The sequence below is a fragment of the Plodia interpunctella genome, chromosome 16 (assembly GCF_027563975.2).
Source record: "Plodia interpunctella isolate USDA-ARS_2022_Savannah chromosome 16, ilPloInte3.2, whole genome shotgun sequence".
Classification (NCBI taxonomy): domain Eukaryota; kingdom Metazoa; phylum Arthropoda; class Insecta; order Lepidoptera; family Pyralidae; genus Plodia; species Plodia interpunctella.
This window is the reverse complement of record NC_071309.1, coordinates 5,744,785-5,758,699: the sequence shown is the minus strand read 5'-3', so window position 1 is coordinate 5,758,699 and position 13,915 is coordinate 5,744,785. Positions and strand designations below refer to the sequence as shown.

At 39.8% G+C, this 13,915-nt stretch overlaps 2 protein-coding genes across 3 annotated transcripts; both read left to right on the top strand.

Annotated features, from left to right (window-relative positions):
• Positions 1-622: 622 nt before the first annotated feature.
• Mlc-c (Myosin light chain cytoplasmic) lies at positions 623-3,104 on the top strand. Of its 2 annotated transcripts, XM_053756787.1 has the most exons (5): positions 623-771; positions 842-869; positions 1,324-1,505; positions 2,198-2,344; positions 2,635-3,104. In XM_053756787.1, the coding sequence occupies exons 1-5, from the start codon at positions 769-771 to the stop codon at positions 2,716-2,718; spliced, it is 444 nt and encodes a 147-aa protein (XP_053612762.1). In that variant the 5' UTR covers positions 623-768; the 3' UTR covers positions 2,719-3,104. The 2 variants fall into 2 exon arrangements, with proteins under 2 accessions (XP_053612762.1, XP_053612761.1); XM_053756786.1 differs by lacking the exons at positions 623-771; positions 842-869 and adding an exon at positions 1,086-1,238.
• A 431-nt stretch (positions 3,105-3,535) lies between these two features.
• bdl (borderless) lies at positions 3,536-13,695 on the top strand. The gene is made up of 11 exons (XM_053756784.2): positions 3,536-3,833; positions 8,556-8,793; positions 9,098-9,200; positions 9,556-9,734; positions 9,846-10,036; positions 10,339-10,554; positions 10,949-11,177; positions 11,454-11,660; positions 11,889-12,004; positions 12,372-12,519; positions 12,649-13,695. Exons 1-11 carry the CDS (start codon positions 3,651-3,653, stop codon positions 12,876-12,878), a joined length of 2,040 nt encoding a protein of 679 aa, XP_053612759.1. The 5' UTR covers positions 3,536-3,650; the 3' UTR covers positions 12,879-13,695.
• The last annotated feature ends 220 nt before the right edge of the window (positions 13,696-13,915 follow it).

Below are 13,915 nucleotides of genomic sequence, written 5' to 3'. Positions count from 1 at the left end.
GTATTAAAAATACATAAGAAAAATAACAAGATGACATCCCTTATCACGTGCCGGGCCCTATCTGGTACTTTCTATGAGATTGTCCCGAGCAGTTTTAGGAAAATCCACACTCATCCGTCGTCTATATTGTTTTCTTGGTCTTAGCAAAAACAAATAAAAATAATTTTTTTATTCGGCAAATAAAAGTTACAGTTTTTACAAGCGTCATGTACAAGCTAGGGGTCTATGCCGAAAAGGATCCCAATCCTAGCTCAAAGAGATAGGCAGACCTTCCTTTTCTATATATACGTACATCTCTTTCTGTGGGTCGACGATTCCATTCATAGACCCAGCTAAACCCATAGATTTAGGGCCCACCCCACCTCCTCTGTTTCTTATGTAGGCACTTATGCGTTAAACAAAACGTAAACGTCACCGTCACGTCGAATCAATGCGTCGGTATTTCTAAAATTTTGTATCACTAAAGACTAGGCCTTCAGTTAGCCTTAATTTGTAATTTATATATCCAATACAGACTTGGCTTACGCCTTCTTTATTCTTCAGTGGACTATAGACACTTTTATTCCAAAAAAATATTTAACATAAGACTTGGCTGTATGGGCTAATACCCTTTGCCTCCTCAATGAAACGAGGGAATAAACAAAAAAAAATGATTCAACTGTCATTTATGTCATGTCATTGTTTGCAAATCTAATTTATTCAACTACCTATATAGTTTTCTTTATCTTTTTAGGTTTATTGGAAAAAATACCAATCTAATTATACACAATGGTGAGTATAATATTTTTAAGATTGTAACATAATTATTTACGAGTATATTAACGTTATTTTTTTGTTTTAGGCTGGATATTCAGAGGATCAGTTGGCAGGTAAATATCTACATCATATTGTTAAAATTTCTTCTAATCTCGTATTTAGTGCTACAACAATCTGCCTTTGCTGAATATTTGCACGCATCTCATATGTGACTAATGGGAGATCTCGCCATACCGGATTACCGTGCATTGCGTACGTGCAAGGTAAGGTGTGTGAGTCATGTCAATCAACGTGTTTACCGAAAGCGGCGGCTATTGCAAGCGCCCTAGTTTCCTTATTTGGCTGTGTTTTAAAGTTATTCTGGTGGTGGGTCAGCGTGGCTCGCCTCGCTACGCGGCTCTCGGTCGCAGTTCAGCGCCGTTCACCTCTCGTCATGTTTGCGTACGAGCAACCCACCAAACTAAAACTCACATGTGTCGAAGGTGTGGTTTTCTTCAATTTATCTACTTATCTAGTGCCATTTTCTAGAAATAATATGACCAAAATCTATTTCTCTTTAAATTTCAGAGTTCCAGGAAGCATTCCAACTATTTGATTCGCGTGGAGATGGCAAGATACATGTGGCACAAATTGGGGATGCCCTGAGGGCTCTTGGACAGAACCCAACAGAATCAGATGTTAAGAAATGCACTCTTCACTTGAAACCTGATGAAAGGATATCCTTTGAAGTTTTCCTTCCTATTTACCAAGTAATGTGACATTTTCCTTTGAAATCCCTTTCCTTGCACTTAATACTGCTGTAACAAGTAGTATATAATTGGGAATGGTACTAATAAGAATCTTATAAATCATATGCTTATTTGTAAACAATGTTATTAATTTTTATCATATGATTAGAATAGAAGACACAAAATGACACATCCACAACATTTCCTCTAGAAGTAAATAACAACCAATATACTTATTATTGTTATTCACTTCCATCATAACAAAACACACCAACTATCTCTGTCATATACACATAAGTCTTCACCAACTCTTTTGAAAGGCAGGATTGTCAATATAAAAACTTTTGGAGAATAATATGAAAAATAAAACAAAGTGTGTGATATTGCATTATTATGTTCTTTGTTACACTCCCATAATTCAATATTATACACAATTTAATAATAATGAAAGCAAGATAAAAATAAATTAGTATGTTGGGAATCATTTGTTAATTTATACGTAGTTTATCTAAACTGTCATTCTTGAAGGTCTATATATTTACTTAGTAGCTCTTGTCAGCATGGGTAGTATGGATGGATATGTATTAAGAAGTGAAGCAATTAGATAGGGTAGGAACACCACACGAGAGAGAGCAATGAAAGGAACACCATTGACAAGAGCCTTGGTCTTATATGATGATAATGGATTATTACATCAGATATTTCTGTTGCAGGCAATTTCGAAAGCTCGGAGCGGAGACACAGCCAATGACTTTATTGAAGGGCTGCGCCATTTTGACAAGGACGGGAATGGTTTCATTTCATCGGCAGAGCTGCGCCATCTTTTGTCCACCCTGGGGGAAAAGCTGAGTGATGATGAGGTTAGTATTCAAAACAAAATCATTTTCACATACACTTTCTCATTTGTGTATTTTCCTGGTTTCTTTCTCAATCATAACACAGCCTAGGGTTTATATTCCTACTTTTTCTTCTCCACTTTGCTCGGGCCTTCGGAACCCTTAGTAGTCAGACCATAGCAGACTTCTTTGACAACGTCTTACTTGCACTTTGTGGGTTTGCCTTTATGCCAATCCAGATATTTTCTATTTATTTTCAATATTATTTTTCAATTATTTTCTTATGAATTAAAGTACGGTATAAATGTGTACAGGTGGAGCAACTGCTTCAGGGGCAAGAGGACTCGCAGGGCAACATCAACTACGAGAACTTCGTACATCTCATCATGCAAGGCTGAGAGTCAACCGACCAACCAGCCTCCCTACGCATTTATCATAACAGGCAGTTCACTCAACTGCCTGTCCAAAATTATACATTCAATACCGTATGATTCCCGTTTAATGTATTCCAAATTTGTATTAAGTACTTATTAATTATAGTATAGCTATATTACTTATAATATATTACGTATCGAATTATTCGTCGCAAATGTATTTTTTTTTAGCTGGCAAAAGATTTACTTTGATTGCCGAAAAAAAAAACAGAAAAATCCTCTTCTTTAAAACTGTTCTCGTATAATAAAGTAATTTGAAACGGATAATAGCGAGATATATTCTAATATTGCAAATAAGAATAATGTGTTTTTTTTTATTACACAATAATATAATTATAGGTATTAATAAATTGTTTTTCATTTACTACAATAGGATATCAATTTATACACATCAGCACATTCAGTATTAGATGTGCCTCGGTTCTGTACCTTACTCTTGTGTAAATTATGGTGATATAGGTACCTATTGTGTTAATTTCGTTATTATATTCATGTACATACCTGTCAAAGGCAGAGGTGGGACTTATAAGGTTGCCACAGATTTCTAACTATATGATCGAAAACGCCGCCTGGTGATAGATTTCACTGCAGTTTGGTATCCAACTTGGTGTATGTTATCCATCACTATAGTTAAATAATTCCAAACAGACCAGTATTCTGTTTAAAAAAATAGGCAGCCATAGCCACTCTGTTTTGTACAGTTTCCACCCTCGCAGCACGCGCGTGCGAGCCCGCATCAGAAGATTGTGCTCAAGAAGTCACGAAGTCAAACAGCCGCGGGAATTTCGTTAGGACGAATTGGGTTCCACGTCACGTTTGAATAGGATCGGTCAATCATTGTTACAACGCTGATGCGAGCGGACGTGTGCGCGCTTAAAAATCGCGTCTTGTGAAAGATGCGGGATCATCTGGTCTTGGTTGCGGGGATCGCCACACTCGTCGCTGTGGCCGGAGCCTCCTTATTGCCCCTGGATACCGAGAGGCTGCGGGCAAGCGTCGGCGGCTACGCAGTCATGAACTGTCATCTAGACTTCCCATTCGGAAACGAAATCCCCTACCACCTGCAGTGGGATAAAGACGTAAGTTGAAAAGCATAAATCTTTTTTTTATATTTTTAATAATGTCAAATATCATATTTTACTGTACATACATACAGGGTGCTTTTTATACACCTGTCAAGTTTTCCACAGTATATACTTACTACATGGTGGAATACAAAAGCTACATAGATAAGACAACAATTACAGTGAAATAAGAACAAAATTACGACTCTCCATACTAAGATCAGCAACTAATTTATTGCTATACATATCTATGGATGGTTATCCCCAAAGTACTCCATTCATACTAGTCTGCCATGATTACTGGTGTATTTTTAAAACATCCTGTTTGATATGCCTTTTTTAATTCCTGCACTGTAAAAAATTTGTGATGTTTGTACAGTCAACGGCATAGCAACCTACCAATTCATTAGAAATTCGCCTGTATTGCCGTCGTGGGTAATATGAGGTGCGGCTGGCTGTACCTATTTTAAGTCCTGTTTTTTGTTAATTTTCCAACTTATATATTGCCTATTTGTAACACGAATAACTGTCTATACGAATAAGCATATCCGTTTTTATTTTTTATCAGAACTAACACAAACTGGGTTAATCTGACCAATCCTTATACCAAGTACAAGCTCAACAATGTGAGTACCAAACGCGAATTGTCATAATCCAGGTTAGTCTGTCTGTCTGTGTATACTTTGTACTGGCGTATTGTTGTATTGATGAACAAGGGCACCACACCGCAGCTTCACACATGTACTTTGCCTTGTGCGTAAGTCGCGTAAAGTATTCTATTTACACTTATATTTGCTCATAATTTTAATTTAGAATCGCAGCGTGTGGTTCCGCCCTATCATACGTGGATATCATGTCGTACGAGGTGACATACCTATAGCCTTGTCAGTTATCCGGCAATAATAGTATTCCCAAGGACGGTTGACATCAGGCAAACGGTTGGTTGTAAAATCACGGGCGAATCTTCAAAATGTTAAAGTTTATTTTTACGTCCACTTCATGGGGGCGATATCGTGTATAAGAACCTACGATATCGTATATAAGAACTATTGGAGTAATGGATTTCGAATGAATTTTCTTGACTGGACCTTTTTGATGGGTCAGTTATTCAGGATAGTTGGCCACGTGAAAGTATTATCTTAAAAAAATGTGTCTCCATGATTTTTCAATAAGAAAATGTTTCAATTAGTAGAATTGACACCCAGTTAAGACGAAGTAAAAAGAAGAAAAATGCGTTTTTATTCGTGGACGAAATATAGTTAAATCAAAGGTACCTTCCGGAGGAGTACGAGGCTACGTTTCTGTGGGAATTTGGGAATAGAAAGCCGCGGCACGTATAGACTCTTGTTATTTATTTATTAGTAGCTTATATCCGTGACTTTGCCCGCGTCATTGACTTTCTTCATGATGGACCTTAACTACGTCATACTTCTCCGTACTCCGAAATTTTAACAATACCTATTGATCGAGCAAATAAAGCGTGAAGATTTAACAAACAATCGTAGATTAATTCTACTATCATACAAATTAATCTTTCATAGATAACCCTAAGCTACACCCAGGTTCATACGTCACGACGTTTCATTTAATAGTGTCAAAAATTAAGGAGCATACGAATAGTCTCCGTTCGTTGTACTTGTCTTTACTAGTGAGCGCGTTAATTTGGGCCACGAGTTTAGAGCTAATCTGAATAAGTAGCGGAGAAGACGAGGGGCAGCCGCATTCATCACCCACGCACTGGTTAACTATCCTAATAGCCGGCAGATGTACATTTTGTAGACAGTATACACCTGCATACTAGTCGAATAGACTTCACTTCAAAATAAAGCTCTAATTTTATTAATTAATATTTTTCTTTTATCTATTGCTCTAATCACGGAAATAGTAGGTACCATGGAATTAGTAGGTACACCCGTACCTACCTACCTACCTACCTACCTATAGTCCGCGTGCAGTTTATTGAAATACTTTCTTAATCGGGAGCGAATCATGCATCATCAAGATCGTCATGGATGTAGAGTACAAATTTAATAATGTAACATTACATTTTTGGGTTTTGAGGTAAAAGTAAGTTTTAAATACATAAACATGACTATAAAAATTGGCATGAAAAGTTTGAATCACCATCACCTGAAATAACACGTAGGGTACTTTTTATCCCGAAATTCTGACGGAAGCAAAGCCTGGGGCTAGCTGCGCCTCGGGGTTAATTTACAAATTAAAAAACGACTGCACCAAATTTTATGAAATTTGGCACAGTGATAGAGGAATCGTTCAGGAGTAATATAGGCTACGTTTTTATATATATGGTTTTACACGAACTGACGGATCACTAGACCATGTGAGCTATGTTTAGTATACTTAGTTTAGTTATCAAACAGTTATCCGGCAGTGCATGACAAAGTTGCCACATCCAATTAACATTCTTCTAAAAAACACCATTCTTCTGAATGTAGTGTAGGTACCTACAATATACTTCAGCAATGTTAATAACTTTGTTTCCAGTAGTTAGGATAGGTCAGAGCATGAAATAGTTTTAAATAGGTATTTATATTGAAAGAAAAGTAAGCAAATATTTAGTAAAATTTATATTTGTTTTGTACCATTTATAGTAGAAGACTGAAGTTTTAGTTTTTCGTAAAGGAATGAGACGGACGGGTGCTTAGAAAATGTTGCTGGCGCAGCATTTTCTTTGAGCGTAGTAGGTACCTACTAGGCCCAACATTCTGTCCAACTTTCAAATACGACCGTAATATTGATTTGGTCAAATCCTTTTGAAAAAACCATAAGTTATCGCAAAAACGGATTATAATAAACTAGCTTTTACCCGCGGATTCGCCTGAGTGAATTTCGTAGTAAAATCTCGGTCATTCTTTAAGAAAATTTATGAAGAGTATGTTTACCAATTTTCAGCTTTTTATCTTGAAATTTTTATTAAGACTCATACTATCTTTCATCTCCCTTTCGAAGGGGTTGAAGGTTAATTTTCATTAAAAAATGAATTTCGTATTCATTAATACAAATTAATGAATACGAATTTCATTTTTTTCTATAAACAACTAAAATCCAAATTTTTAAGTCACTAACTTCAACGGTGTTTGACCACTTTCATCCCCTTCGGGGTAGAATTTCAAAAAAATCTCTCTTAGTGTCACCTACACTCCCCAGGGAACCTACATGCCAAATTTCAGCTTCCTACGTCCAGTACATAGTTTCGCGGCTTTCGGTACGCGTCTGTCAGTCAGTTAGTCACTCAGTAACGGAAGAGTTTTATATATACATATATAGATAGATTACACGTCCTTGTAGGGTAAAAATACCATACGTATACCACTATTAGTAATTGGTAGCGCGCGCGACGGCAATCAAGACCAATACAGGGAAGTAACCAGTAATCTGTGCCACTGCCACAGGATTCCACTGTCTAAAGTTAGAGTTGGTACAATTGCCGCATTGTCACAGCTGTGGACAATTGACATTGCTGTGGCGTACTATACTCAAGTAACCAAGGCCGGTTTTAGCTACGCAACTGAAGTGCCGCCGCCGGTTTTCAAAAATTACATTGAGATACATTCAGGGTATACTTCTATGAGACTAGATGTTGTCCGAGGCTTTGCCCGCGTACATTTTCCACGGGAACAGTCATTTTCCGGGATGAAAGGTACCCTGTATGTCCTTCTCCATATCTCAATCTGTCAAATGTAAAATGTCAAGAAAATTGGTTAAGTAGATAGAGCGTGAAGAAGTCACAAACAAACTTACTTTCACATTAAATTTATCATACTTTACATATTAGTAGTTAGGATTTCTCTATCGATTCCGTACTGTCTGTAAGTCCAGTTACTTGGCAAGAAGTTGCCAAAATGGCGGTGGGCTAAATCTTTCACATTCCGTTTCAGACTAAATAGTAGGTAGGTAATAGGATAGCTGTACATCTGTACCTAGTATTTTAATCTACACATAAAATATTTTTTTTTTAGATAGGACAGATTAAGATTGTAGCCCTATGGTACGAATATGGGCGTAATAAGAAAACAAGCCTTTACTGAGTGTAAAGTGCCTTTACTAAGTGTGTGCGTTCTTGAAAATTACGATAAATATTGATTCCTCCCATATGTAGCTCTTATGGTATCAACAACGGTTCTGTTAATTGATAATATCACACTCACTTCACATCTCAAGAGCCAGGACAATTGCCAGTTTCCTGTCACTGCACCGTGAATCGTCCACCTACTGACTGATGCCAAGAAGAGGAACGTAATAAAAACATAATTATTTATGTATGTATATACTATACGTAATACACGTATCTATATAAAGTATGGAAAGAAATTTATGCAACATACAATTTGGAAAGACTTACTCAAGTTAGCAAAACCATCACTGTTGTATGTGACAGTTATATTGGGATTGAATAAATTAGGAGTGTATCACACTCCTAGTTTATTCCAACTAATACTGTAAATGCCAAAGTAGGTATTTTTGCTTGCCGCGTCGCTCAACCTATCTTCTTGTCTCACACATATAGAGAAATTTTAAGATGATCGGAGAACGACACAGACTACCTTTCATTCCGGGGAAAAGTTCTGTTCCCGTAGTAAATTGATGCGGGCTAAGCTGTGGGTTGAAGCTTGTATTGAGGATACGTCATAGTAACTAAGTTATAGATACCTAGGGATTCAAATCAAATTAAGTATATCACGGGGATTCCGATAACTACGTCATATCTTCTTCCAGGGGGAGATGATATTCTCATGGTACAGCATAGATGGAGAAGCATCAGCTCGCGTCGCGGATCGGTGGGGGGGCCGCGTGCGACGGGTGGGGGACGGCCGGTTGGGACTCGGGCGCGGCTCCATCAACGTGAGCGCGGTACGAGAGACCGACGCTGGGCTCTACCGTTGCCGGGTCGCCTTCCCCAATCGAACGCCGCCAGAGCGGAATAATGGAACCTTCTACTACCTTGATGTCGATGGTGATTTCATTTGTATACCTAATTTATGATTTCAGCAGTTTATTAGCTATTGATGTCAGCCACTTCTGAACAACGTCAGCGTGTATGAGAGATACGTGGGTGGGTGGAGGAAAAGAGATTCCCTAAAGGTAGGACCTTGTGGAAATCCCTAGTCGTCGCCTATTCCTACGAGACACAAGGCGTGTCGAGGCGTGAATAACAAATACTGTCTTGGCATATCTTAGGCTACCTTTTGAATGTAGGTGGGTATATAACAGTAACATCATAATTATTTGATTGTGTAACTTTTTTTTTGTCAATATAGGTGGCAACCTAATCGTGACTCCGCCAATGAACGTGACGGTCATGGAGGGCGAGCGAGCAGAATTCGAGTGCCAGCCTAAACAACCAGAGTCTATAGTCGAATGGTAAAGTAACATTCCACTAATCCCACAAATAAAATCTCCTTTTTATCGAGTGCCTATGCTATCGCCAACACTGGTATCAGATTCTATTCAAGACTCCCAAAGGCATTTGATGTGATTTTTTCGGCTGGTACCCTAGTTGGTCGTCGCATAACCACAAGCTAATTAAACTTTCTACTACAACAAGTCAGTCGATACGAGTATTATTGTGGGGTAACAACGCTAATATAGCCTTAGACTGAAGATTTGGAGCTAGACATGATTTATTAAATGCAGAAAAAAAATGCAAATGAATTATTAGCCTGGGCTGTCTCTTGTGTCTGTGGTCTTTCATTAACTTTGTTTTTTGACATTCCAGGTACAAGGACGGGATGGTCATGGAGGAGATGCCAGAGTTGGCGGCTCGCTGCGAGTTGGCTGTGAACGGGAGTCTAGTGGTGAGGAAGGCTATCAGCTCCGATGCCGGGGAGTTCCAGTGTCGCGTGCAGGCGCCGGATGGGCAGCTGCAGAGCGCCACCGCTTACCTTGACGTGCAGTGTGAGTATCGTTGGTAATGCTGCAGACCAAATGGCTGTATGAACTTAGGTAAGCTAGATACTTACTTCAAACTAATCTTGTAAATCCTTTGATTGATCAACAATATTACAGATAAGGCAAAAGTGGTGTACTCCCCATCTGAGCGGTTCCTAGCCCTGGGCAAGCCAGCCAGCCTGGACTGCCACTTCAGCGCCAACCCTCCGCTAACAAACCTCCGCTGGGAAAAGGATGGTTTCCTATTTGACCCCTACAATGTGCCCGGAGTCTTCTACAGCAGAAATGGCAGTTTGCTTTTTAACAAGGTACGACGCATACGACGAAGGCTTTTTAACTATTCCTATATTTAAACCACCTAAGTCAGATTAGAAACTGTCGTATCAGGGGTTGGATGTCGTGGTGAATATCTATTGGGACGAAATTTAGGAGGAACAGTAAGCATACTATGTGTGTATATTATATGTGCTGTTTGTAATAGTATGTTTTATACAAAGATACGGGGCCCTTCTAAATCTATGGTTTTATGTTCCAAATATTTCTATTCTTTATAATTCTCTTATAATTCTCTTTATTGTTGAAATTGTTACAACTCTATGGACTTTCCCAGGTGGACGAATCCCACGAAGGCCTTTATTCGTGCACGCCGTACAACGCGCTAGGCTCGGAGGGAGGGTCGGGGGCGGTGCGAGTGCACGTGTTGCGTCCGCCGGCATTGTCCGCGCGGCCGCAGCCGCTGTACGTGGCGCGACGCGGCGACCGCGTCACCATGCCGTGCGCGGTGGCCGTCGACCAGCACGACGAACCTACTGTAGTCTGGACTCGAGTAAGTTGTAGCCCATGTTGTGTATTATTTATTCACAAATGACGGTAAAGTAAAATTGCCCATGGTACAATACCTTTAAGCTATGTGAATCGCCGAAGATAACTTCAGCTACATCGGTTGAACCTGAAAGTATCAAATAAGCTATGACGTGTAATCATGGTTGAACATATCTACTTCAAAATTAAGTTGCAAGATTCCATCCGAACAATTATACCTACTTACTTGCCCTCATACATACATTTATAAAAAGGTCATTCGAAAACTACTAGAGACATTCATAACAAACTTTTGACGAAAATATACTATCACTATTCATAGTCTATCTATGCCTCTTAGTACGTATCCTTTACATGCTCGAATCCGAGTCACGCGGTTTCTTGTTTACCTACTACAGAAAGACGGCAACTCTTTGCCTGAAGGAAGATTCTCCGTGGACGGTGGTAACCTGACGATCAACGAAGTCTCAGAGACGGACCGGGGCGTGTTTGTGTGTGCCGTCAGCAACGCTGCAGCTTCCGTGGCTTTGGAGACAGAGCTGATGGTCGAGAACGTGCCTCCACGCGCCCCGCACAACCTGACTGCTCATCCGCATGATACCTCCATACACCTGTCTTGGGTGCCAGGTATCCTATAGTGCACGGCCACAGATGGAAAATATGCTTATAGTCAAGATTTCATGAATGTCTATATGGTCCATGTCATGTTCATTTCAATAAGCAGCGTGGAATTAGTAGACCTTACTATATCCATGGTACTCCGTTGTACGAAGTACTTACTAAATCCATGATCTCAAAAAAGTCTCACAAGGTAGACGAAGCCAAAAGTTGCGAAAAGCCAAGTTTGTTAAAATTGCCATGTTTATTATATAATTTATTTTAATTTTAAATTATTTAATGCAGGACATAACGGACCAGAGGTGGAATACACGGTTTGGTACCGCGAGCGGTACGCGCACGAGTGGCGGACCATGAAGATACTATCGCGAGGCGTTACTGAGGCTACGTTGGTGGGGCTCCGGTCGGGGAAACAGCATGAGCTGCGGGTGCTGGCCAGCGACCAGCTCGGAGACGGTCTATTCAGCAAGCCCGTGTTTGTTTGGACCACAGGTTTGTTGGTACTAAGCATAACCCCTACAAAAAAGGTTACGCAATGGTTGCGGAAACCGGGAAAGCGCTCAGATGTGTGGGAGTCTATTTCCATGTCTCAAAAACATTTTTTCTCGATGATAGTGAAGATAATGCTATCGATTTTATTATTATTATATATGGCTTTTGACCATGACGTTCACCACAGGAGAACACCTGACTAAATTATCTATTTTTTAAATATTGCAGAGCCAGCTGAAACGTCAGAAGATAGCATCACAATGTTCCCAGTAGCGACGGAGAATCCGGACTTACCAGCGGAGGCTGGCGCAGCAGCCGCGGGAGAACCTGGAGGGGAACTTCAGGTTGGAATCTAGTAACGTTAGATAGGACCTGTTTCACCACTTTCTGTCAAAATATAATTTATAATCTGACAGATAAACTACATGCTAGATAAATCAGACTGATGTTATTAGCCAGTTAGCCCTATCCAACTTGTGAAACACATTTTTTAACGTTATTCTGTTTGCATTTATAATATTAGAAATAATTTTTGCCGTCACAGGATATCACTGTCAAGCAAGCACCATATAAATCTCAAATCAATTGATATACATTTTTGTTTTTGACATTAGAAAAAAATTATCTGATTTGACTAGTTGGAAAGCAGCTATGGGTTAAATAGACACGAAGAAGAATAATAACAGTTACCAATGTCATCATCATAATCAGGTGAGCGTCCGCCTGATAGACGACGGCGCCCTGATCCGCTGGAGCGGGGCGGAGGGCGCGGCGGGGTGCTCCGTGCGCTGGTACGAGGGTGCCGCGCCCGGCGAGCGGCTACTTCAATCTGTGCAAGCGCAGCACGACTACCTACTCGGTCAGTATCACGTTTCGAATAAAATTAATTTGAATTTTTTCCCTAATCTCCTATACACTTTTATGTTAGTATATAGAATTTTCTATAAGACTGGCAAATAGGTGCTAATTTAGTACGTTATGTCTTCAGTGAATAATGTAGAGGAGGGCGTGCAGTACTGGGCGCGCGTGGTGTGCGGCGGCGCGAGCGGCGGGGCTGCGCTGCGAGTTCCCGAGTTCTCGCGCATGCGCGGCGTGGCGGGCGGATGCGCGGCCGCCGCGCTGCTGCTGGCCGCCGCTGCCGCCGCCATATACTTCATGCGCCACCGCCTCTTCCCGCGCCGCTCACCGCCGCCGCTGCCGAGCAAACGCGCACGCTGATCACGCCGATTTTCGCTCAAATTTTAATTCTATCGTGTAGAATACTGCGCCGTGGAAAGTGCATCTGACACTTTTTCAAACTATACAATGTTCATATTTTGGCATCTTCTTTCTTTGTAGATTCTATGGAATTAGTAGGTAGGTACTCCGTGCCTACTAATCCCATGGCAGGTTCCAAATATGTAAATTATTCTAAATTAAATCCGAGTTTTTTTAACTCGGCGGCAGAATAAAAAGACAATCGCTTAAAATCTAAGTTTCTGTGTTGAAAATTATGTTGATTATATTCCTATGGGTAATTAATGTGAATACTAGAAATAGGTAGGTCTAGGTACTTTTACTTTGTGACCTTGTCTGTTTATTTTACAAATTTCCCGAACTATGGTTTTTCAGATGTTGCGACTCCTACTAATTAATGGTTTATTCGTTGCGAGCTGCTAACCAGACCAACAGTAGTATAGGTGAATTAATAAAACTGTGGTAACTATACCTAGTATCAAAATAAAATTACCCGCTAACTAAACAGTAATTCTCGAAAGTGAGTGCGATGCGATCTATTGTACAGTCCAGTCCTACCGGCCAGTCGTCTCGCATGTTAGCTCGCAAAGTCTAAGTATAGTTTTGGTGTAATTATTATTATTGTAAGATTCATTCATAATTTGTATTCCCACTACTACCGTTAAAACTAGTCTTAAACATGTCAACTTGTTTCCGATTTAAACAGGTCAATTTATTAGAAGCAATTTTTTTAACATACTTAATATTAAGTAGGTACCTAGGTATTTATTTATATAATAAATAATAAGAAATGCGTATAGCAAGTTTTTTTTTGCTCTAACCAAACTTACCTACCTATTTAAATTGTGTTCTTGAATTTTCTTTTGTAAGGTCTAATAAGGCCACACTATCGCATGAAGCTTCTTCCAGCATCCACGAAGCTATAGGTAATAACTAACTCGTTCTTTGGTAGGCGCCGTTTACATATGAAAGGTATAGCAATACATGTACTTTGGATCACAAAGTATAGCTTCATGCCA